The sequence below is a fragment of the Leguminivora glycinivorella genome, chromosome 22 (assembly GCF_023078275.1).
Source record: "Leguminivora glycinivorella isolate SPB_JAAS2020 chromosome 22, LegGlyc_1.1, whole genome shotgun sequence".
NCBI lineage: Eukaryota > Metazoa > Arthropoda > Insecta > Lepidoptera > Tortricidae > Leguminivora > Leguminivora glycinivorella.
In genome coordinates, this window is record NC_062992.1 from 11,097,193 (window position 1) to 11,124,473 (window position 27,281).

A 27,281-nucleotide genomic window follows, 5' to 3' on the forward strand; every position below is an offset into this window, starting at 1 on the left:
AATGCTGTCAAAATCGTAGTTCGATGACATTTGCATTTATTTGATGAAGTTATTTCGTAACTTATTATTTTATTTTTCAATATGTATTTCTTTTTATTATACTGACATTTTGACCTAGGTTAGCCCTAGCAATTTATACATACAACATACATACAATCACGCCTGTATCCCATGAAGGGGTAGGCAGAGCACATGAAACTACTCAAGTTTCAGTGCCACTCTTGGCAAATAAGGGGTTGATAGAAAACGAAATTGTGCCATTGCAGTGACAGGTTGCCAGCCTCTCGCCTACGCCACAATTTAACCCATATCCCACAGTCGCGGGAACCCACGGGAAGAAAGGGCAATATATATAGCAATTTATAAACTGACCTTTATTTTTTATTGTAGGTATATATGACATAGTTTTTATTTTTAATGATTTTATTTGTTTGTTAATTAAAAAATTAAATATAATTTTATGTTGACGATTTTTTAGTGAAAGCCTTTGTTTTATAATTGTAGAAATACTGTGTTCTTTTTTTAAAGAAATAAATAAATCTATCATCTATCTATCTTAGGAAATAGCAGCGACTTGTCTCCCAAGTGGATCTGTGGATACAATGTAGTCCCACTAGGTTAAGTTAGGTTTAGTTTAGTTTTAAAGTAATTCTTTTGTTTTGATATCAATACTAATATTATAAATGGGAAAGAGAGTGTATCGGAGCGACGAATTGACGAAATTTTTTAAGTGGAGATAGTTGAAGGGATGGAGTTGGAGAGTGACATGGGCTACTTTTTGTCTTTTTCTAACGCGAGCGAAGCCGCGGGCAAAAGCTATACAGTCCCATGTGTTGCCAACATTCGCATTCCTAGTTTTATATTCATAATTAAAATTGGTATTTTGTTTTCATTGTTGACAAGTGTGACTTTGTGTAAATAGAAGCACGCCAGAAAATAATACATGGTATAATCCCATAAAATCATTAGATAAAGGTGTTAACCAACGACTGTTTTCAACTTTTATCATTTTATATTGATTTCTCTCGACACTGAAGAAACATTTTTGAATAATTACTTATTTTGAGGCTTATCCCATAATTTACTTACACGTGGTGGTAATAGGAATAAGTAACCGTTTTTATAGATATTTTTTACATTTATAATACTTACTGATAAAATAAAATTAAAGAGACCTGAGTGTTGCGTTCTTAGTTTTATATTTACAGTCAATATTTGTATTTAATTTATGGAATTTGTAAAAACATGTATTATCGCGTCACTTCATATATTTAAACGGAACCAAAAATATTTGTGATTATTTTTAGTTCATTTCTGCCAATAACGGAAGGCATTCAGCGATCATGAATTGCATGTTTATATTCAGTTTACTGTTTGCTTCTGCAAAGGCTTTTGAAAATAATTTAAATCATCTTTTACTTGATTTAGACCTGTCTCAGACCGATTTGAGCAGCGTCGATCAGAAATGGATTAAACAACCGTTGAATCACTTTGATTCAAACGAAAAAAGAACATTCAAAATGAAGTATATCGAGAACCTACAATTCTGGCAGCCTAAAGGACCAATCTTCGTGTTTATAGGTGGCGAAGCGCCGCTTGATGAATTGTGGATAGCATTAAATGACGGACTTTTTGTAGTTCAAATGGCGAAAGAAACGAACGGTGCTATTTTTGCAACAGAACACAGATACTACGGTGAGAGCGTTCCAGATATTCCAAAAGATAATACATTAGAATATTTTAAGTTTCTGAACTCTCATCAAGCGCTGGAAGATTTGGCAAGTTTCATAAAAATGCTGAAATCAGACCCTAAGTATAAGTTATCGAAGGTGGTAGTGGTGGGAGGATCTTATGCGGGAAATCTTGCGGCTTGGATGAGGGAGCTACATCCTGAGCTGGTGGATGCAGCTCTCGCCGGCAGTGCGCCAGTCCTCGCCAAGAAAGACTTTCATGAATACTTAGACACTGTTCAATACACATTCGGTAAATACGGGACTGATGGTTGCCTGGATCAAATCAAAAAGGACATTAAAACTGATGAAGATTTACTAAAGACTCCAGAGGGAAGAGAAGAACTTAAGAAGAAATACAATATATGTCCAGAAAGCGACTTAACTGTGTTAGAAAATCAACAATTATTCTTTACACAGTTTCATTATTATGAATTGAAAACTATTGCACAATATGGTTTGCCTTATAATGTTACAGCCTGGTGCAACAAAGATAGACCAAACTTGCTTCAAATCAGGAATTTTTTGGATGGTGATTGTATAAATCTTGACTTTAAATCTATTGATTGGGTTAAACAACGGAAACCTGAATGGTCTCATCAATCTTGCACGGAATTCGGCTATCGGCAAACTACAACAGAGAAACAACTCTTTGGTGATTGGAATCCATTGAAGTTTTCTCTAAAATTCTGCAAAGGTTTTGTTGAAGGAGATATCGAAAAAACAATGGATGAAGGAATAGCGAAGACAAATAAAAGATACGGAGGGTTGAAGCCAAATGTGACCAAGGTGGTGTTCACTCACGGTGATATGGATCCTTGGCACACCCTTGGCGTGCTTCAAGACTTAGGACCTGAAGCGCCTGTTATAATGACGAATGGAACCTCACATTGCACAGTCCTGATTTTCAAAAAAGGGGAACCGGAAAAAATGGCAAAAGATCGGGAACGCGTGAAAGAACTTATCATCAAATGGATTTCTCAATAATGTGAGATTCTCATTAAAGCTGTGAACACGCATTGAAAATTATCTTTTATTTTGACCTCTCTATGTTAAACAAATATTCTACATGTTATGGACAAGTGAACCACTATTAGGACAGTCTGACATTCATTAGGACTATCATCATCCTCCTTGCGTTATCCCGGCATTTGCCGCGGCTCATGGGAGCCTGGGGTCCGCTTTGACAACTAATCCCAAGATTTGGTGTAGGCACTAGTTTTTACGAAAGCGACAGCCATCTGACCTTCCTAACCCGAAGGGTAAACTAGACCTTATTGGAATTAGTCCGGTTTCCTCACGATGTTTTCCTTCACCAAAAAGCGACTGGCAAATATAAAATGACATTTCGCACATAAATTCCGAAAAACTCATTGGTGCGAGCCGGGGTTCAAACCCGCGACCTCCGGGATGAAAGTCGCACGTACTTACCGCTAGGCTATCAGCGCTATTATATAAGTTATAAACGATATATATGAATATAATTTAAAATCTCCCTTGGCCCGGGGACCCCGGGGTAGTAATGTAGAAATTGCAGAACATTCCCAAAAAGCGGAAACATTCTTGAGAATGTTCGCAAAATATTCCTGCAACATGAAATTTATTGTTTAAACGAGAGAATATACTTGAAATAAAGTTTAAATGGGCATAATATAAAACTATATGTTATTATCAGTTATTAGAAATATAATATTGTCTATTACAGTTAGCTATTTTGTTGATAAGTGATAAGTGACCAATAAGTTGCTTAAGCTCTCACTATACTTCAGGGAACATTTCGACTTTCAGACTTCACAGTTTTAATCCTGACTTTTTTTAATTAGGCACCGAACTATTATTTCTTGATTGATTAATCTTGATTTGGTCATGTCAAAATATAAATAAAAAAAAGATCGCTGTCAGGATCGAACCTGAGAACATCGGCATACGAAGCCAGCGCACTACCACGGGACTACGTCTTGACTTATTACTGAGTCCAACGAAATCATTGTATAAACTACGAAGTTACTAAGTATTCTGATAAATTCTCGTTCTCGAGAACATTCTCAGAAGTTACCGAAAATTATCATGAGGAAAGTTCTGCAACTTTGGAAACTTCTCGTCCGTGCATTGCTAGCCCGGGGTACTTTTTTGTTCCTTTTGCGGTGGAGACGACGGGCTGCTGGGACGCGGACGCGAAGCGTTTTGTGCGTGACGTGGGCCGTTGACTTGGGTTAAAGGGAGAAGACCCGCGCTCCGAATCGTTTTTGGTGCAAAGGCTGGCCGTAGCGATCCAACGGGGTAATGCCGCTAGCGTTATGGGCACTTTTGCACCGAAAGCGGTGCGGAGCGGTATTGACTAATTACTGTTCGTAATTATTTTCAGTTAAGGTTTTTTTTGACATATATAATCTACTGTAAGTTAAAACTATTGTGTACATTAATATTTATAAATATACATGGAAAAAATCCATAACTCAGGAACAAATATCTGTCCTCATCACACAAACAAATGCCCTTACCGAGATTCGAACCTAGGACCTTGATAGACAGGGTCACACGGGCTAGGCCAGACCAGTCTTCCCGCTGGTCTTTTTCGTTAAATTTCAGCTATATCATTGGAATTACAAAAAAAAAATATTTTGTACTGTATATGTGACTACCTATTTTTATAACATATTTTACGACCTCCAGCAAAAGTATGTACCTGCTAAAAATTGGACTAATAAAATTTCTCAATTTTAGGTATTAGGATATTGTCACCATGTTAATCAAGATGTATTTAACAAAAATAAAAGTCTTATCTCCCAAAACCCAAGAAAATATTTTATTCAGATGTATAAATGAGTGTAATATCGTAATTTTAATACGATCGCAACGTGAACATGATATGACTAACGACTATTTAATACATATTAGGGTGTTTCATATTTGTATGGGAAAAATAAAATTGTGATATTTTTTCTGATTTCGCTCGGCTTTCGGTTCTAGCTTATCTTAAACGCCTATATACCAAATTTCAAGTGATTTGGACGTTGTTTAGAGGTCGCACACATGAACAGTTTGAAAAAAAGTCGCTAAAAAGTAATGTTACTCAATTTTCTTTTCAAATAAAACAATAGAGTAGTTGTAACTTATTTGAAAGTAAAAGTAAACTTAAAATACAACAGTTGTAACATCCATTCTTCATAAAATAAGTCATCATCATCATTTAGCTTACATGTGTAAGCCGCAACCTTATCTTTTGTTCGCAAGTAGTAACGCATTTTCTGTGATGTTCGACGACTTTCAGCGAGAACCGTTTTGCTCTTCATCTTTGACTGGAGCGTTAATTTTTATTATTAAATATATAGGTATACTTACTCTTCTTTGCGGTATGATAGACTATTGTTAGACTATCGACCAAGTCTGGTGTTAGGGCTACAATAATCGCTAACATCCTGAACATTAAATAGTTCTAAGACAAAAATCAAAAATGTAAGTAGGGTCTATATCCCGGTCAATATACTTAAGTCAAAGAACGATCTTGTTTTCTTCTTTGTCGTCACACTCTTGGCAGAGTGGTCGTGGTCGTCACATCAGGGGTGGTAGCAAGCTTAACAATGCATCGACATTCCTTACGCATTCGTAGAGTGGGCCACTAAGTGCAGCCTTGACTTGGCTGGTCCATCGTATCTGAACCTTCTGCAGGATACTCTTAGCTTTCTTCTGCAGCACCACATTTCTAGGAAATCTATCTTCTTTTCCCTTGAAGTCCCCGTCTCAGCACCGTAAATAAATATGGGAAAATTGGGAGATACTAATGCCCTGACAAGTCGCATTTTAGTGACATTTGTGATGAAGATTCTCCATATTTTGCCGAGCCGGTCCATGGCGGACCTGGTGATAGCCAATGTACCGCTTGATATCATCCACCTATCCTGTTATCAGTGCCCCGAGAGGGCCGAGAGACCACTGCTTCATGCCAAAAACAGGACAAAAAACCAAAAAAACTTGTTCCTTAGAAGGAAGTCGAGCGTCCAAAAAATACCATAAGAAACCTTGCCTAGAAACTAAATGCCACGTCAACTAGTAATTTTTTTAAAAGAACTTGCTTCAATATAAAAACTTTTCATTAAAATCACTTTTATACCACCTACTACAAAAAGTTACATAAATTTTGTTTCTAGCCTTTCCTGCGCCCATACTAACTTCTTCAGACAAAAGTTGCCACAGTGTGCGACCTCTAAATATTGTCCGATTTCCCTGATTTTTGGTATATGGGCTCTGTATAGGTGTAGAAACAAGAAGAAAAGCGAAGTCAAAGATAAATCAAAATTTTGGAAAAATGAAACACCCTAATACATATATATCAATTTACTTACTTTTCTCTACGAAATTGAAATTACAATTTACTACATATTAAATTAACCCAAAGAGCGTATAAAGGAAGATGTAGATGAAGTGGTGGTAATTATACTAATTATAGTGGAAATGTAGTTTCTAAGAAATCCATTTAATGATAAGATCTTTCACGTGTTCTCTATCTTTTTTCATTTCCTCTGGTTCACCTTTTCTAACACTAAAAATTGTGCCATGTGATGTTCCATTCGTCATTATGACCGGCGCGTCTGGCCCTAAATCTTGTAGCACTCCAAGCGGGTGCCAGGGATCCATATCACCATGAGTGAACACCACCTTGGTCACATTTAGCTTCAACCCTCCGTATCTCTTGTTTGTCTCCGCTATTCCTTCATCCATTGCCTTCTCAGTGTCTTCTTTAGCAAAACCTTTGCAGAACTTCAAGAACTCTACTGGACTCCAACGTACAAAAGGTTGTTTTTCTGACGTCGTAGTAATCAGATAGCCGAATTCAGTGCATGCTTGATGATACCATTCTGCGTCAAATGCATTAGGCATGTCATAAGAGCTCACGTCAAAATTGTAACAACGCTCCCAATTAGGCTTAATTTTAAGCTGGCGGGGATGGCTCAATTGGTTGCATAAGGCCTTGACATCATGAGGCAAACCATTTTGTGAAGTTGTTTCCAAGTCAATAAAGTGAACCCAAGAAAAGAAAAATTGTTGATTTTCCAGCACCGTCATATTGACGTTTGGACATATAGTGTATTTTTCCATAAGTTTTTCTATTCCCTCTGGAGTCTTCAATAAATCCTCATCAATTTTCATGTTATTTTTTACTTTATCCAGGCAACCATCAGTTCCGTATTTTTCGAATGTGTATCGAACGGTGTCTAAGTATTCGTGGAAGTCTTTCTTGGCGAGGACTGGCGCACTGCCGGCGAGAGCTGCGTCCACCAGCTCAGGGTGTAGCTCCCTCATCCAAGCCGCAAGATTCCCCGCATATGATCCTCCCAGCATTACTACCTTGGATGATTTATACTTTGAGTCTGATTTCAGCATTTTTATGAAATTTGCCAAGTCTTCCAGCGCTTGATGAGAGTTCAGAAACTTAAAGTATTCTATTCTATTATCTTGTGGAATGTTTGGCACGCTCTCACCGTAGTATCTGTGTTCTGCAGCAAAGAGAGCACCATGCGTTTCTTTTGCCATTTTAACTGGAAAAAGATTATCATTGTCTGAAATCCACGTTTTATCTAAGGTATCTTCGCCACCAATAAATACCAAGATTGGTCCCTTCGGCTGCCAGAATTGTAGATTTTCGTAGTACTTCATTTTGAACGTTCTTTTTTCGTTTGAATCGAAGTGATCCAACGGTTGTTCAATCCATTTTCCTTCGACGCTACTCACATTTGTCTGAGAGAGGTCTAAATCTAGCAAAAGATGGTTTATATTTACAAATGCATTTGCCGAAGCAATCAGTAAACTGATCATACACAAGTAATGCATGATCGCTTAATATCTTCCGTTAGCAAAAACAATATTACAAATAATCACAAATATTGTTAATTCCATTTATATAGGTGTATGAAGTTACACGTGTTTTAAAAATTCCAAAATAAAATACCAATATTATTATAAGCGTAAAACTAAGAATTCAATGCGTAGGTCTCTTTAATTTTGTTTTTATCAGTGTTTAATGTAAAAATTATCTATACAAAATGATTACTTACTCGTGTTAGCGCCACGTGTACGTTTTATGTATATTAGTTTTTTTAAATATTGCCCAAAAGCTAAGTCCAGCTGTATGTACAAAGGGACAACACCGCCAGCATCTTTGGTTCAATTCCTCAACTTTTGGTAAGTTTTTCCATATTTAGATTTAAGCTATTTTCTGTGTCTGTCATTTATTTTTATTTACATAATCTTAATAAAACGTCCATTACTAATATTATAAATGGGAAAGTGTGTATGTCTGTTTGTTTGTCCGTCTTTCACGGTAAAATGGAGGGACGAATTGACGTGAGTTTTTAAGTGGAGATAGTTGAAGGGATGGAGAGTGACATAGGCTATTTTTTGTCTCTTTCTAACCCTCGACTTCCGTAAAAAAGGGAGTTTGGAGCATTCCGCATTTTTCGAATTTAACGCGAGCGAAGCTGCGGGAAAAAGCTAGTATTATATAATTACAAAAACACATGGGTTAAATTGTGGCGTAGGCGAGAGGCTGGCAACCTGTCACTGCAATGTCACAGTTTCGTTTTCTTTCAACCCCTTATTTGCCAAGAGTGGCACTGAAACTTTAGTAGTTTCATGTGTTCTGCCTACCCCTTTATGGGATAGATGTACAAAAACACACCAATTACACACTGACAAATTGTGTTTCATTTAGATTTTAAAACTAATTTAAAACTAAGTAAAGTAATGTCAATGGAGAGAGGATAAGTAAACACTTACGAAATTTACTTACAAGTATAATTTTATACTAAGTATATTTTTGTAAGCTTGGGATGTTTTAGAGTTACCTTAAATTCTAATAAATTTACCATAACTTTAAGTACTTTTTTTTTTATTAATTTTCAAATAGGTAATAATCATGCTTAAATGTAATACCTACTAACTACCTGCGTAGTTTTGGGCCTTGAAGGTAAAATATTTATTTTACACGTGGTGTTTACCTACGTAATTTGCCACACAAGGGTATAGATAACACTTTTTAACACTTTGTCATAAAAATCATATTAAAATTCTTCAGTTTTCATAATAAGGTAAAAGTAATAACTTCCTTGATACTAGAGATGGGCCGAATATTCGGTATTCGGCATATTCGGCAAGTTTTTTAATGTTCGTATTCGGCCGAATAATTCGGTTTCATTGCCGAATATTTACCGAATAAACAAAGTAAATAACTAATGAAGATCTTACGTATTCATTTGGATAATATTTAAGCTCCTATTTCAGTAATAGCTTTCTAAAGAACTACTAAAAAGAGATAATTATTTATGTGTCAAAATATAAATACAATGTTTTTGCAAAAAACATAGTTGATGTAGTAACATACATGCATTAACCATTATCAATCATTTAACACCTAGTTTTAATCTTAACATCCGCTTTAAAAACATGGCGTAACCGAATATTCGGCCGAATGTTAGGCTCGGTAAGAGCTGAACCGAATGTTCGTCCGAATATTCGTATTCGGCAAAGTCCATATTCGGCCCATCTCACTTGATACCCTTCTGTTACATTTATTGACAATGACTTAAGATTGAAAGTGTCATCTACTAACTATTGAGCTCCAGTAATTTTGCCTTACACTGTACATTCCTAGTTTTATATTCATAATTAATATAAGAATTTAAACATATGCGTAGTAACTTGATATTTATCCGACCATACAATATTATTTCACATTATTTTAACGCTTTATGCTAATAGTGGTCGATATTCAAGTAACCATGTATTTTTGTTTGGTTACTTTATTGATAGCTTCTGCAACCGCGTTTAAAAGTAATTACAACTACTTTTTGAAAAATGTAGACTTCACTCAAATGGATTTGAGTTCAATCGAAGAAAAATGGATAGACCAGCCACTAGACCATTTTGATCCAAATGAGAAAAGAACATTTAAAATGAGGTACTTCGAGAATCTACAGTTTTGGCAGCCGAATGCTCCAATATATATATTCATTGGAGGAGAAGGGGAACAGCAGAATTTTTGGACATCGGACAGTGATAATATGATAACAGGTCAAATGGTGAAAGAAACTCATGGAACTCTCTTTGCTACTGAACATAGATATTATGGTAAAAGTATGCCAGATATTCCGAAAGATAATGCCATTGCATACCACAAGTTCCTAAGGTCTGAGCAAGCCCTGGAAGATTTAGCAAGTTTTATAAAAATGCTGAAGTCGGACTCAAAGTACAGGTCATCTAAGGTTGTTGTGGTGGGTGGATCGTATGCAGGGAATCTCGCAGCTTGGATGAGGGAACTATATCCTGAGCTGGTGGACGCAGCCGTCGCCGCCAGCGCCCCCGTCCTCGCCAAGAAAGACTTTCATGAATATCTAGATGTCGTTCGAGAGACATTCCGTAAATATGGGACTGAAGATTGTCTAGCTAAAATTGAAAAGGAATGTAAAGGGATTGAAGATTTATTAAATACTTCAGATGGAAGAGAAGAGATAAAGAAAAAATATAATATATGCCCGGATAACGATTTGACAGTGTTAGAAAATCAACAATTCTTATTTTTTTTATATGTGTACGTTCCACTAGATGGCATTTCTCAAGGTAAATTTCCCGATGACGTTAAAAACTGGTGTAATCGGAACCCTCTGCAATTTAATCCGTCGCAGTCAAGTATTTCGTACGGCGATTGCTACAGCGTAGACTTTGAATCTTTTGATTGGACTGTCATGATTAATGGATGGGTATATCAATTTTGCAACGAATTCGGTTATCTGGTAACAACATCGTCCGAAAAACAACCTTTTGTACACTGGAATCCTCTAGATTTTATGCTCAAAATATGCAAAAAATACGTTAAAGGAGACGTTGAAACGATTATGGACGAAGGGATAGCCAAGACGAATTTGAGGTACGGAGGGTTGACTCCTAATGTAACTAAGGTAGTATTCTCACACGGTGATATGGATCCTTGGCATGCTTTAGGTGTGGTTCAAGACTTAGGGCCTGAGGCTCCGGCCAGAGTAATAAAAGGGACATCGCATTGTGGAGTTCTGGCTTATAGTTTCAGGGAACCACAGGAAATGGCAGAACACCGAAAATACGTGAAGGATTTGATTATTAAATGGATTTCGTAATCATTTTAACGTATACATTTAATTCGTGAATATGTTTAGTTTTTACATATATTATTTTTGTATCTAATCGGGTAGGTAATGGACTAAGAGCCCAGAGACGCCAGATCTTCCTCATTTTCTCAAGTATGAAACTATGGGACAATGAGTTCGTATCGACGTTTAGTAGTAGTAGTAGTAATCACTTTATTGTGTACAACAGTTTATATACAATTTGTAGGAATAGAGATACAAAGGCGAGCTTATCCCTATAAGGGATCTCTTCCAGCTAACCTTGGAGAAGATGAGAGGATCGTTCCAGTACGTAAGATAGACAAACTTACAGGAGTACAATAAAGGTCAAAAGTAATCCAAAATATTGCTAACAATTATATAAACTACATAAATACAAAATGACACTATTAAATAAATTACATACTAGAGTACATAAATAAAATACAAAATAAGTACCTAACCAATATATAAATATATCAATACATACATAATATATATATAAAATTCCCAACCATTATCATACTACGTTTAATATCTGCATATCACCTAGTTCGGCCCCTCGGCCATTTTTTTGCTAAATATAAGGTTCTTCCTGAGGTTTGTCCTGTGTGGTGACGGGTTAAGAATTTAACTACCCCCTTTCTTCCCGTGGGTGTCGTAGAAGGCGACTGTGGGATATGGGTAAAATTGTGGCGTAGGCGAGAGGCTGGCAACCTGTCACTGCAATGTCACAGTTTCGTTTTCTTTCAACCCCTTATTTGCCAAGAGTGGCACTGAAGCTTTAGTAGTTTCATGTGCTCTGCCTACCCCTTTATGGGATACAGGCGTGATTGTATGTATAAGGTTTTTTTAAACACTATCTTTAAATTCTCAAGGCTGATTTTTATATATGTAATAGAAAGGATGATGATGAATGTAATAATAGACTGTAAAGATGCCAGCAAGGTGACCCACTAGGGCCCGTAATATTCAGCCTTGCCATCCACCCCGTCATCACTCTAGGTGAGATTTTTAATATTTAGTTTTAGCGTCAATTTTTTTTGTTGTGTATATTTATATGTATTGTTTATTTTGATTGTAAAATAGACTATAAGGATGTGATAATCATCATTTCCTGACCAATTCCGCCGGCTGTAACTTCTACCAGACGCTTGAAAGTCCCTCTAACGTAGGGTACGTTAGAGGGACTTTCAAGTACCCTAATTTCTCAAGTTACGGCCGGCGTACATGGTTAGGAAATGATGATTATCAATTTCTAATAGTATTTTCTAACACATATTATATAAAAATCAGTTTTGAGAATTGAAGGAAAGTTAGTGTTTTTCAAAAAAAACCTTATAGTCAGAGCGACTGGTCCGGCAATCCTGTAGGTCGCAGATTCGAGTCCTGCCAGAAGTTGTCCATTTTTCCTTTAATTTTATAATTTTTTCTACTCCCGAACTGTTATACGTCATTTACACGGTCGTGCATAGTTCTTTAAAACCCTACATAAAGGTCTATTCCCCAAAGCCAGTGTCCGCCGGCTTTCCGCGCATGCGCGCAGTATCGAAAAAACTGAAAACGCATTGTTTGGCTCTGTAACCATGGCAACGCCTTATAACGACACTGCGCGAGTGCGCGGAAAGGCTTTGGGCAGCTGAGCTGACAGTGCAAACCTTTGCGTCAAAATACAGGAAGCAGTGTGAATTTCACGAAAGTTATTCAAGAAAACTATTAAAAACTAAGTGCATGGTCGTAGAAAAAGTATTGTATGCAACGGTGTTTAACTGGGTCAAAAAATACTCGTGTCGTCTCAATAACAATTTTCGGCTTCGCCTCAAATTGTTACCCACGCCACTCGTCTTTTTTGACCTCCTTTAAACGCCTGTTGCATAAAATACTATAAAAATTTCAGCATAAAAAAAGTCTTTTTATTTTTAAGGTCCTTTGACACTTAAGTACATCTACCTTCTGTTACGTGACGTGAGTGTAAATCTATGTATGTATGTAATGTTTCGTATTTAACAAAGCGTTTAATTAGCAGATAATTGGTTGCGTGAATGGTAGTCAACGCAACTGCGGACGGCGTTGTCGGATGTTACTCTGATTTCTTAATGACTATATACCTATGTACCTATTATACCAAATACAAAACCACAAAAACTGTAGGCTGTGTGTAGACTCAGTTGTATACTCAGTTGACCAACAGTTGTTCAACGACTTTTAAAATGTTATTATTTTTCATACAAATCACTCTTAGTAAAAACTTTCAAGGGTGATAAAAATCAAAATACACGTTATTTTTAAAAGTTACAGTTTATTTATTTTTTTTGCTTTTGTTACAGGGCCCATCCGTTATATTAGGTACTTAATTGTTATTTAGGTATAACGGAAAGGAAAAAAAACATTCAATAACCCTAGTGCGTTTTCACATTATCCGATCCAATATCGAATGTCTGAAGGATTTCAATGGAAAAAATCCAAGATGGCGCCTGTAATGTGTAGGATATCGGTCCTACATACGATATCATTCGAATCGAATATCGAAATATCGAATTTGCATTTAATTCTTTTAGTGTTTGTACATTTTTAAATTGGTTACTCATCGTTAATTCGCTTCTACTCATTTCCTCAAAGGTTGACTGGAAGAGATCCCATTAAGGGATAAGTCCGCCTACATTGTATATTACTGACTCTGTAACTGTGTCTCTTTTGTTTCCTTTATGTACAATAAAGCTTATACATACATACATACATATCGGATCGGATAATGTGGAAACGCTCTTCAACGACCACGTCACACAACATTACCTATAATAATAAAGAAATCGCAGTAAGGGACATTTGAGTTGGCACGAATTCGTCTAATAGATTTCATTACTTTTTAGAGATAAACAAGCAGCTCCATCGAGACTTGGCTAGTTTTTTACAGAATATTTTTTGTAGAACCGAGACGCGTGGAAGAAAGAGAGGGGAGGGCTTTACCCAGCAGTGGGACACAACCGCCTAACAAATAATAACAGTTTTTTTTTTTATTATAAATGGGCTTACTCTTGACCACAGACTAGCCAAAGGCAAAGACGTGGATGTGGCCTACGATGGAGTGGATTTGTGGGATTTCATTTACTTGCAACCCCGGAAATCATTGCTACAAGTGACACTGGAACTTGAGCAGTTTCAAGTGCTCTGCCTATCCCTTTTAGGAACTCAGGCTTGAGTTTATGTAGGTGTATGTATCTAGTTAGCAACCAGTCATTATATAACCTTCCGGAATTACGTACGTTATCCAACGGTTCCGGATTTCCACTATTATTGTCCGTCCGTCTGTCCGTACAGTACAATTATGTATGGGATTTCCTTGACGAAGTCAAATACGTTGTTTTAGTGTTTTTGTGATCATCATTATATCAGCCCTTTATCGCCTACTGTTGAGCTCTCGCTCGAAGCTACAAGTTACAAGTTACAATTTTCAAGTATATTTTGTCAAAAATTAAGATTTTTTCCTTGAGACCCGTAGATGCTACGGGTGACCAGAGGGCTGGCACGTTTCTTGCGCAGCGGATAGGCATCGCGATCCAGCGCGGAAATGCTGCCAGCCTTCTGGGCACCCTACCATCCGGCGCCGAACTTACTCCTGTCTTTTATTTGTAAATATTTTTATGTACATATATTTATCCTGTTTAAGTTTAGTAGTTTAAGTTCTTTTTATGTTTTTATACAACTTATAAAGTAAACTTACGACGGACCGAGAAGGGTTTAACATATCTATAATACAAATCACGCATCGCAATAAGTACCTATACTTTTTACAAGTGGAAGTCACTGTCTAATATGACAAGTTGGAAAGAGACAGCTTTTAACTTTCAGTTTTGAGAAATGGGCCCCTGAACTTAGTCTCATCTGACGCCAGACCAGAATATATTGACTACTACGCGCCATCGCCATGATGCGGAATTTCATTATTAGAACTTTTTCTTCATTATATACTGGCCCCGTAGCCGAATGGCATTTCTGCGAAACGAAACGCCATCGAAACGCCGCAGAAATGTAGTCTGACTCTTTCGCGCCAATACGCAAGAGCAATAGAGATAGAAAGCTACGAAAGAGATACTATCGTGAGCGTCTGTGCATTCGGGTACGCACACTGACCTGTCACCGCGTTCATCAGAATAACAGCGCAGCGCAGTGTTACTAATATTATAAATGGGAAAGTGAGTGTGTCTGTTTGTTTGTCCGCCTTTCACGGCAAAACGGAGCGATGAATCGACGAGATTTTTTAAGTGGAGATAGTTGAAGGGATGGAGAGTGACATAGGCTACTTTTTGTCTCTTTCTAACGCGAGCGAAGCCGCGGGCAAAAGCTAGTAGTCGTATATTTCTGGTCAGGCTTTACAGTAATTGTTGTGTTTATGTTTCTGTGATGAAAACAAATTTTTCATCACACCCTCACTTTAAATGTACTATTGCACGCAGGCGGAGCGTGAGTTATAGAAAAATCGTTCTCCCAAGGGAATAATGAAATTTCTTGTACCGTACTTAGCTTTTTTACATCTATTTACATATTTTTTACATTGCGAGTGTGATGAAAAACATTGTGTGTAACTCGGGGAGTATGAATATTACTAACTCGAGTCTTTAAATCGCTCCGGCAAGCCGTCGCGATTTAACTTACTCTCGTTAGTAATATTCAACTTCCTCCCCTTGTTGCACAATGTACTATTTAACCAATGGACCAGATATCCCGAAAGATAATGTTATTGAATACTATAAGTTCCTAAGCTCACAACAAGCCCTAGAAGATTTAGCAAGTTTTATAAAAATGCTGAAATCGGACTCAAAGTACAAGTCCTCTAAGGTGGTCGTGGTGAGTGGATCGTATCCAGGAAATCTCGCAGCTTGGATGAGGGTACTTCACCCTGAGCTGGTGGACGCAGCCATTGCCGCCAGCGCTCCCATCCTCGCAAAGAAAGACTTTCATGAACATCCCTTTTTAACACATTATCACAAACAGCATAATATATAATATACTACAGGAAGGTCCTTACTTCAAGAGCAATGAGATCGAATCATTACTACCTCCAATTTCAACAGAAATTTCGATAAATTGGTTCATCTTCGTGGAATCCAGTGATTAGCAAGTGTAAACGTGAGAAAACTTCCCGTCTCATACCATCGGATGTCGTGAGTGTTGTATGTAGGCAGAGTGGCAACCCTAGCGTAAAAGTGACTGATGACAATCAAGTGCGGGTAGTTCGAAAAACTCGTACAGCTAGAAGACTACAACTCCCAGCCAGTCTACCCGTGACCACGGACGTAATGTCATGTCCGAAACGTCGGGTTAAATATAAAACGTAAGTTTTACGCGATTAAGTCCTGTTTTAATTTAATAATATGTGCGATTTAAAGACTCGAGACTTCAACGTATTTTTTGCATATTTTGAGCATAAAATCTAGAGGATTCCAGTGTACAAAAGGTTGCTTTTCGGACGACGTTGTTTGCAAATAACCAAATTCGTTGCAAAATTGATATACCCATCCACCTAACTCCCACGTCCAATGAAAAGATGCAAAGTCTACACTATAACAATTTAAGTAACGCGACTGCGTTTCATTAAATTGCAGAGGATTTTGACTACACCAGTTTTTAACGGCATCAGGCGAATGATTTTGCGAAATCTCCTTCAAGGTACCATACACATACATTAGGAAGAAGAGTTGTTGATTTTCTAACACTGTCAAATCGTTATCCGGGCATATATAAAATGTTTTCTTTAGCTCCTCTCTTCCGTCTGGTGTCTTTAATAAATCTTCCATCCCTTTAATTCCCTTTTCAATTTTATCTAGACAATCTTCAGTCCCATATTTACCGAATGTCTCTCGAACGACATCTAAATATTCATGAAAGTCTTTTTTTGCGAGGACGGGAGCGCTGGCGGCAATGGCTGCGTCCACCAGCTCAGGGTGAAGTACCCTCATCCAAGCTGCGAGATTTCCTGGATACGATCCACTCACCACGACCACCTTAGAGGACTTGTACTTTGAGTCCGATTTCAGCATTTTTATAAAACTTGCTAAATCTTCTAGGGCTTGTTGTGAGCTTAGGAACTTATAGTATTCAATATCATTATCTTTCGGGATATCTGGCATACTTTCACCATAATATCTATGTTCAGTAGCAAAGAGAGCACCATGAGTTTCTTTCACCATTTGAACTGTTATTATATCATCACTGTCCGATATTATGAATCTATTTACGGTCACTTCTCCTCCAATGAATATATAGATCGGAGCATTCGGCTGCCAAAACTGTAGATTCTCGAAGTACCTCATTTTAAATGTTCTTTTCTCATTTGGATCAAAATGATCTAGTGGTTGGTCTATCCATTTCTCTTCGATTGAACTCAAATCCGTTTGTGTGAAGTCTATATTTTTCAAAAGATGGTTGAAATTACTTGTAAATGCGGTTGCAGAAGCTATCAACAAAATAATCAAGCAAACAGACATGGTTACTTGAATATCAACCATTATTAGCAGAAAACGTTAAAATAATGTCAAATACTGTTGTATGCTCGAATAAATATCAAATTACTACGCATGTTTGAATTCCAATATTAATTATGGATATAAAACTAGGAATGTACAATGTAAGGTAAAGAAAACAGAAATAGTCGACGTAGCTCGGAAAGCGGTTAAGCTGAAGTGGGACTGGGCTGGTCATGTCTGCTGAATGCCGAATGAGCTATGGGCCAAGATTACCACAGAGTGGCAGCCCAGGCCAAAACGGGGACCCGGCAGACAACGTAGGTATGCGATGGCGGAACGAGCTAGACTCCCTTTTGGAAGAATGGCCGAGGACTGCTCAACACAGGGAAGAGTGGAAGAAGTGGGGGGAGGGGGGGGGGATTAAAGGAAAAATAGAAAACAAATAAAAAATATATTATTTTTTTAAAGTTAGCTTGTTATTTATTTGTTATTTAAGTTTTATAATCCTAAAAAAGCCTATTTCGTAACAAAAAGAAATTAAAATATAAAAGGATAAAAAAGAAAAAAAAAAAGAAAAAGAAAATTGTATCTAGGATGATTTACAATCTCCATACTACGAATCGTACTACATCTATTGACAAGTAGCAGTACTGATAATTCACGCTATTTGACGCGTGATTGTCGCTAGATGTCCATTAACTATACCTATACAAATAACTCGCATTTACTGATGTATGGAGTATAGAGTTGTAACTCTTTACTTATTCCTCTATGCTGTTGGCAAGAAATTGCGACAGGTGTATTTATAAGTACTACAAGTCGCATGTCCGATCTCTTTCCTTCATATATCTGTGGTACTGAGACTACTGGGTACCTAGCCAAATGGCACAAACGCGCACGAAACGAAACGCTCATAGATATACAAGGTGCTCGCGAGGAACCCATATAACTTTAACGGCATATTCTTGGTCACATTTTAAGACTAAAATGTCATATAAACTTTTCTAGATTTCGTCTAGTCTAAAAAAAACATTTCCGTATTGTTACTCCGTAGAAAAGGTTTCTTAACGGCGCTGATGCGCAATTGTGGAGCATAGTCTCACAGTAGTCATTGATAGATGTCAAAATGTGACAAGAAAAACTTCCAAATAATTTGGTTTTTAGAAAAATAAATGAAGGAACTCATTTTAATTGCCAACTTTATGGATAAAATTTTTTTTTATGTGAAAATACGTCCAAAAAAGTAAAAAAAAAAAAAAATTTTTTTTTGGCGAAAAATTTTAAAATTCATATAACATTTTTTCTTTCTTTTTGCCTCAGAAACGCGTGGTTCAAGTTATGCGGGTTCCTCGCGAACACCTTGTATATCTCTATCGCTCTTGCGTATTGGCGCGACAGACCCAGACTACCTTTCGCGGCGTTTCGTTTTCGTTTCGCGTCACAAAAATGCCTTTCGGCTTCGGCACCAGGACCGGGACAAGTGGTGTACTAGAAAAGAGGCCTATGCTCATTAGTGAGAGATCTTCTTCTTCCTCCTACCCTTATCCCACGTTATGTGGGGTCGGTACAACACGTCTTCCTCTTCCATTCTCCTCTATCTTTCGTCATCTCAACACTCACATCTTTCTTCCTCATTATCCTCTTTCACACGATCCATCCAGCGTTGTTTGGATTTACCCCTCCCTCTCCATCCATCAACTTTCATCTCCAACATTCTTTTGCCTATGACATTCATCCCTCCTCATTACATGACCTAGATAGGGAGATACAGGGCTGATATATATTATATTATAGGATATATTATAGGACATTCTTACACAGATTGACTGAGGCCCACGGTAAGCTCAAGAAGGCTTGTGTTGTGGGTACTCAGACAACGATATATATAATATATAAATACTTATGTACATAGAAAACATCCATGACTCAGGAATAAATATCTGTGCTCATCACACAAATAAATAAATTATATAAATTATTTAATATTAAAATGTTAAAAATTTGCACGCCTGCATGCAGGTTGAATATGCATGGAAAACTTAGCCATAAGACCTACCTTGTTACCATATTCAAGCAAATAAAGATATTTCATTTCATTTCATTTCAAATGCCCTTACCGGGATTCGAACCCGGGACCGCGGCGCAGCAGGCAGGGTCACTACCGACTGAGCCAGACCGGTCGTCAGGATATGATGATGATGAAGTCCGATTTCCTTCCTTCATATATCTGTGGTATTGTTAAACTTCGGTTTTACAAGAAGTGTGTTATTAAAACTTTTCTGCATATGAGTTAATTACAAACTTGACTTATTAAGTTATTACTTCGTAATGAACGAAGGTAATCGATCATTAAGTAACAAGCTTCCGACGTCGCCATCCGCGGTTGCCACATGCGTGTAGCCATATAATTATCATACGCGTTCATCCAATGCGTTGTTAGCAACATCTTTGCTAATTTTGCATACCTACCTATGCTTTTATTTGCTTTTATATGGGGTGTGGTCGTAAGTGTAGCCAGACAGTAATTCCAGAAATATAAGGTAATTCCAGATGTCTTCAGTGTTTAAAAATTATGGGCCGAATATTCGGTAAATATTCGGTATTCGGCATATTCGGCAAGCTTTTCAATGTTCGTAATCGGCCGAATAATTCGGTTGCATTGCCGAATATTTACCGAATAAACAAAGTAAATAACTAATGAAGATCTTACGTATTCCATTGGATAATAAGCTCCTATTTTAGTAGCTTTCTAAGGAACTACTAAAATGAGATAATTACCTATGCATCAAAATATAAATACAATTGTTTTGTAAAAAAGTTAATAAACCGTAGTTTAAGAGTTGAGAAAGAGTTCAGAGTTGTTTTAACTAAGTTTTAGCTATTTACTAAATTACAAAAACTTAGTAATATATGTATTAACCATTATCAATCAGTAGTTTTAATCTTATCCGCTTTAAAAATATTCGTATTCGGCAAAGTCCATATTCGGCCCATTTCTAAGTTTAAATGCTCCCAATTCCCATACATTTATGTACCTAGTTAGACGACTTACAGCCTTAAAGAATGTCGGAGCCGCAAGATATAAAAGCCGTCGGAGCCGCAAAATATATAGGTTTATGCATATTTATTATGTAACTTCTTATGTAGGTAACTATGTAAAGTTTTAGTTATATCACCTCCCACAATATCTCTGCTTTGCCTAAAGGTTGACTAGTAGAGAATGCTGTCTGGCATTAAGTCCGTCTTTTGTACTATAAATTTTTCTTTCTTTGTGTACAATAAAGATTAAATAAATAAATAAATAAATAAATAAATAAAACATCTTGAGGTTCATTGTTTGAACGAATACTGGTACACTGTAATAAAACAACAAAACTACTATATACCTACGAAATAATTAAAGAATTGTAATGGATATAACTGGTTATATCGTATCGCAAGCGCTACTTTCTGACGTAAGTAGATTTAGGCATTGGTCCTACCGCGAGCTAGTAAAGCTATGAGCTATCGGCTATAAAAACGAACAAAAGATAATCACTCCCGGGTAAATAAAAGAGACACGGCGATGTTTATAGTTACTCGCCCAGCGATGAGCTATCAATATCGCCGTCTCTTTTATTTGCACGGACATGCTTATCTTTTGTTTGCTTTTATAGCCGATAGCTCATAAGCTTAGTAGCTCGCGGTGGGACCAGTGCCATAAGAAAGTTTTCGTTGATAGATTTGGTTAAAATGTCATTTAAACTTAGGAATTATACAGTTTGATAATACCTAACTAGTACCCTTTCCCTCGTGGGTGTCGCAAAATTCAACCTATGGGATATGAGTTCAATTGTGACGTAGGCAACTTGTCACAGCAACACTATTTCGTTTTATTTCAACCCCTTAATTGCTAAGAGCGGCACTGAAACGAGCAGTTTCCTCTGTTGCTCTGCCTACCCCCTATGAGAATACAGTATATGTATGCAAGAGTTTGTCTTTCTTAATATTTCCACGCAGTATGCACCATTTGCAATCTAAACGTTACATTCAGACAGCCATCCATATAGCATTACCACAGACACGTATCTAAATAGACACTGAATTGCATACTAGTATTTTATGACAGCATGCTGTATGCATCACTGCACATTGTAGGAAAGTTGCAAATATTTCTAAAGACATATCTTTACATAGACAGTCCGTCCATTTTACTTGTTAAACATGGATTATTAAGTTTTGCGTAGTATAATTGCACATTGTTTGCAACTAGGGATATACCTACCTACCAACTATTCATTTGGCCGACTAGGCTGGCTACCGACTATTTACCGCAATTAGTCGGCTAGTCGGTCAGAACATAATTTTCAAATAAATTCACCAGGTTTTGTTAATGACAGTTTTGGTCCTTCGTTCGTGCTTTTCAATATTTTTTACTTACAGGTTCAAAGGTTATTAAGAGAAAATTCATATACATTTTTTAACAACCTTTTCGAAAATTTAAGTCAATGGGACGAGTAGCGACATCTACCGTAGGTTATTAAACTTCTGAAACGACAACCGAAGTTCCAAGCTTCCAAGTCATAATGGATATTTCGCTGGCTTGGTTGCAGTCTTGGTGGCTCAGTTGGCAGTGCCGATATCGATCCAGCGGCCGTGACTTCAAGTCTCACCCCAGGCAGACATCTTCCACTTTAAAATTTATTCGAAGCCTATGTAGTGGCATCGATTACAGACATTTCTGCTAATCAGAAATGCTGCCAGTGTCTACGGCACCATGTCTAAGGAGTTTACCTAGTTTTTAATATTTTTAGTTTAGTTAGGTATTTATTTATAGATTACCTAAGGTTTAGTTTATGATTAGCATTATTGTTTTTATTTTAAGAATGTTGTTTAAATAATGTGATTTTAATGTATAAATAATTGAAATGTTTATACAGAGATTAAACAAATTGGGCAACCCAGTAAAACACACATTTTTTTCATCAGACCAACACGAGGAAAATACTAAGTATAAAATAAGAAAATAAATGAAATCAGAAATTACATTTAATAATTATAATGTCACAAATTACATATATTGATAGAGAATTTACTAAATAAACGTTCCTACGCGATCTACTCGGTTATATGTCTGTGAACATTACCCAACTTGTTCACAGTTCTAAGTGTTCGAACTCAATACAACGGCTCATATATCAGCGGTTTCCCTAAAATAACCATTTCTCTAAAGGCTCGGTTTGCCAATAGGTTATTAACATTATCGACCGAGTTATAGCGAAGGTCTCCTTTTTAACTTCGGCGAAAATTTTTTACAACATGTCGTTTTTATCAGACGATTTTCATTAGAAAAATCATGAAAAATGTAAGTAGGTAGTTAGAATAACTATGTAATATTTTTTTTCATTACATGTATTTTGGGGGAAAAATACGGCTAATAAATAATAAATCATACCTACCCTATGGTTTTCGCTTAGGCGCCAGTACTTTATTGACAATTTTTAGAGTACATTATGGCGGTATATTACCGCACTAGTTAGGTTGAGCTCATTATGCAACTACCTATGTCAAAAATTGAAATACTGTAAAACGTCGTACGATACACGTGCGAAGAGGGAACTTGTAACTCGCGTCTATTTAAAACACTCTTCGCTAGTACGTGTTATTTATCACGACTCGTTTCAAAATTCCTCTTTTCCGCACTTGTAACAAAATTGTAATTCAATTCAATTCAATTCATTTATTTAAAGGACCAACTGAGATCATTGTTGTTAGTACGCAATTACATAATAATAAAGAACTTAAATATAATAAACAACTTAAACTTAATGTACCAGTGTGGTGCAGGTATATTTTTTTCCCCTCACTAGCTCGGAAACACGTGTTTTGTCCTTTAATACCAGCGGGTAAAAACGCATTTTATCCACTAGTGGGTAAAGTAATTTGACCTTGAATAAAGTCAAATTAACTGCTTTAAAATTGATAAAAGTAGGTGAATCTAGCAATAAAGATGATTTACCACCTGTGGAACTACTGGAAGCAGTTTTAAACGCATTTTTTGCGTTGTAGTTTCCTCGCTATAGTAAGGGGAAAAGTTTTGTGTTACACTCGGGTGCAAATGTATTTTACTTCTCGTGTGTTAAAAAACTCGCAAGTTCAGGATTCTATTCTGGAACCACTCGCTTCGCTCGTGGTTCAACTATAGAATCCTTTCACTTGCTCGTTTTTCAATTCCACACTCGGCGTTAAAATACAACTTTGCCCCCTTGTTTAACAAATAACTATTATGTTCACAACATTTTAAACGTGCTCCTGAGATACATCACGTCTGTATCATTTATTTCGACATACAATAACACAACTTTAAGCAACGAAGGTCAAAAATAGGACCTTAATATCCCTTTTCTGGGGCAACGAAATATAATGCCATATCGCAATATTTTGTAATATTACATGTTTGTAGGTGAATAGTGGTTTATTTGACTTCGTGATTTTTATAAGATGGTCGGAAAATTCAATTCAAGAATTGTATGCTCTCATACGATCCCAGAAAAAAAAACTGAATAATCCATACTTTTTAATATTATAACTGGGAAATTATGACTACGAATACGTGCGACTTTCGTTCCGGAGGTCGCGGGTTCGAACCCCGACTCGCACCAATGAGTTTTTCGGAACTTGTGTGCGAAATGTCATTTGATATTTGCTAGTCGCTTTTCGGTCAAGGAAAACATCGTGAGGAAACCGGACTAAATCCAATAAGGCCTAGTTTACCCTTCGGGTTTGGAAAGTCAGATGGCAGTCGCTTTCGTAAAAACTAGTGCCTACGCTAAATCTTGGGATTAGTTTCAAAGCGGACCCCAGGCTCCCATGAGCCGTGCAAATGCGGGGATAACGCAAGGAGGATAATGTTTGTTTTTCCGTCTTTCACAGCAAAACGGAGCGACGAATTGACGTGATTTTTTGAGTGGAGATAGTTGAAGGAATGGAGAGTGACATAGGCTACTTTTTGTCTCTTTCTGTCATTAGGGAAGTGGATGTTTGTATGGAGCGTTCCGCAATTTTAGAATTTAACGCGAGCGAATCTGCGGGAAAAAACTAGTATACATACCTACATACATATAACATACATTATAATCACGCCTGTATCCCATAAAGGCGTAGGCAGAGCACATGAACTACTAAGTTTCAGTGCCACTCTTGGCAAAAAGGGGCTGAAGGAAAACCAAATTGTGACATTTGTGAAACTAGTACCTACCTAAAATAATAAACGGTGAATGAGATACCTAATGCCGAATTCGATTCTAATAATACAAATAGTTTTTTACTATTAGGTATTTTAGTTAAGTTATAGTTTTATTTATAAGTTCATAGTTAAGTTTTTTTATGCCCAGTAAAGACCTACAGAAAAAAAATGTAGCAAGAAGAATAACATAAATGTAATAAATTATTTGCTATTTCGTGTGTGGATTCTTTAAGTAACACAAATATAAGATACAGATTTTTAATATCGAGCATTTGCTTATTGCTCATATATCTCTTATGAGTCATAAGCATATTAATATAAGCTATGGAGAACTTATAATATGGATGTCAGATAAATATGATTAATTCTTACATCTCATTAAGCACAAAACTTATGATTAAAATCTTTCGAAAGGGCTTGCCCTTCAGCTCATAATTTTAATAGTCAAAACATTGCAATACACACTCACAAAACGAACATGATTAGTTGCTAAAGTCTTGCGTTATAGTAGTTAAATGCAATCACTGGCATTTATTTGAGTGGGTATTTCGGTTAATAACTTTAAAAGTGATTCTTGACATTTCTTTACGTACGGTCAACCAATTGGAATCCTACCACTCTAGAACCCTGTCGTATTGAAACCGTGCTTTATTTGCTATAGCAGTCAGTGACTTTTACTGTGAAAACGTTCTACAGTGGCCTAGGATTCAGATTGGTTGACGTACTCTACTGTATGTACATACAATTATGTGGTTGGTACATTCTCTATGTACTAAGTAGGTATAGGTGAAAAAAAAATATTTTTCCCCTCACTAGCTCAGAAACACGTGTTTTGTCCTTTAATACCAGCGGGTAAAAACGCATTTTATCCACTAGTGGGTAAAGTAATTTGACCTTGAATAAAGTCAAATTAACTGCTTTAAAATTGGTAAAAGTAGGTGAATCTAGTAATAAAGATGATTTACCACCTGTGGAACTACTGAAAGCAGTGATAAACGCATTTTTTGCGTTGTAGTTTCCTCGCTATAGTGAGGGGAAAAGTTTTGTGTTACACTCGGGTGCAAATGTATTTTACTTCTCGTGTGTTAAAAAACTCGCAAGTTCAGGATTCTATTCTCGAACCACTCGCTTCGCTCGTGGTTCAACTATAGAATCCTTTCACTTGCTCGTTTTTCAATTCCACACTCGGCGTTAAAATACAACTTTGCCCCCTTGTATAACAAATAACTATTTTCCCGTTCCTATTCAAGTATTCATCCTTTATTATTCTGACATGTAGGTATGGGATTATCTTATCTTATTGTTAACCCCCGACGCAAAAACGATGGGGTGTTATAAGTTTGACGTGTCTGTCTGTTTGTCTGTCTGTCTGTCTGTTTGTCTGTCTGTCTGTGGGTGTGTCTGTCTGTAGCAAGTCGGTTTTTATCCATACTAATATTATAAATGAGAAAGTGTGTGTGTCTGTTTGTTTGTGCGTCTTTCACGGCAGAACGGAGGACGAATTGTCGTGATTTTTTAAGTGGAAAATACTTGAAGGGATGGAAAGTAACATAGGCTACTTTGTGTCTCTTTCCAACGCGAGCGAAGCCGCGGGCAAAAGCTAGTTTGTTATAAATTACCATACATAACGGTTTATAATACACCTTTGTTTCCTAAGCACATTAGCGAATAACCTATTCTTTAAAAATATTTTAAGCGGGTTACTCACGTATTAAGTCGATATAGCGTTCGACATGTTTCGGTTCAATTTCGAGGACCTTTCTCAATTGGACCGAAACATGTCGAACGCGATATCGACTTAATACGTGAGTAACCCGCTTTAAATGTTTTTAAATATGTATGAGTCTCACTGGAGTTTTATAGTTAAAACCTATTCTTTGTATAAAAAAATGCCAAGTGTGAAATCGAATGCGTGACCCCAAAGCAGACAATGGGACATTTTTATACTTTAGCATTAGGCCTCTAAAAACAAGGATTGTTGCAATTTCAATAAGACTGCACGTTTAGGGTAGGAACTTAGTGTCAAGCTGAGATATGAGCGGATAAATTTTACGTAATTTTTATTTACACTAATGATAAACCACTTAATACGGTAAATTCATTGAATAACGGAGAGAATATTGATTATGGATTAAGTATTTAGTGAATTGTTTTTTATCGCGTTCGTTACTTTATTTACTGTTAAAAACCACTTCACTTCACTTGTATGCTGCCTGTTAAATTTGATAATTGAAAAAGTAATCTTAACAATTAGAAGCTTAGATTACAATTTCCACGCACACATCAGTCTGTGTTTAAGCATACGAGCTAAGCTCTAGTTTTCGTTGGAGACTAAGCTTTCGGTCAAAAATTTGCTATAAGGTACTCAAAAATTAATGATTAATATTTCTTAAACATTCCAAACGTAGGTAATTCAGTATGTATTGTTTTTTATGATATAATAGGCTGCAAAAGAGCAAACGGATCCCTCATGGTAAGCGATCGATAGATAGACATAGACAGCAACAGCAGAAGGGGTATGAGTGAGTGGCCTGCTTGGTCCAAAACTACTGAAGGCAGGTGAGAAGCATGCTAACCACAAATAACCAAATGTATAATAGCATGTCATCCGCTACACGCTGCCGCTCCCCGCTCCGCTTAGCAATAAGCCCGCTCCCTAACATCACGTTCACAAGACGCGACAATGGAACAGTTTGTGCACAAATAACAGAAATAGTTTGTATACTTG

The 27,281-nt window shown here is 36.8% G+C and overlaps 2 protein-coding genes across 2 annotated transcripts in view; one reads left to right on the forward strand and one right to left on the reverse strand.

Moving 5' to 3' along the window:
- LOC125237691 overlaps positions 1 to 27,281 on the reverse strand; it is a 68,394-nt gene that overhangs the window by 9,663 nt on the left and 31,450 nt on the right. The window lies entirely within an intron of this gene.
- LOC125237693 (putative serine protease K12H4.7) lies at positions 9,464 to 10,881 on the forward strand. The gene has a single exon (XM_048144843.1). The coding sequence runs from the start codon at positions 9,476 to 9,478 to the stop codon at positions 10,874 to 10,876; it is 1,401 nt and encodes a 466-aa protein (XP_048000800.1). The 5' UTR covers positions 9,464 to 9,475; the 3' UTR covers positions 10,877 to 10,881.

What these genes read in the sequence shown, in the direction of transcription:
- LOC125237693 (XM_048144843.1), top strand. Translation starts at nt 9,476, where the DNA reads ATGCTAATAGTGGTCGATATTCAAGTAACCATGTATTTTTGTTTGGTT.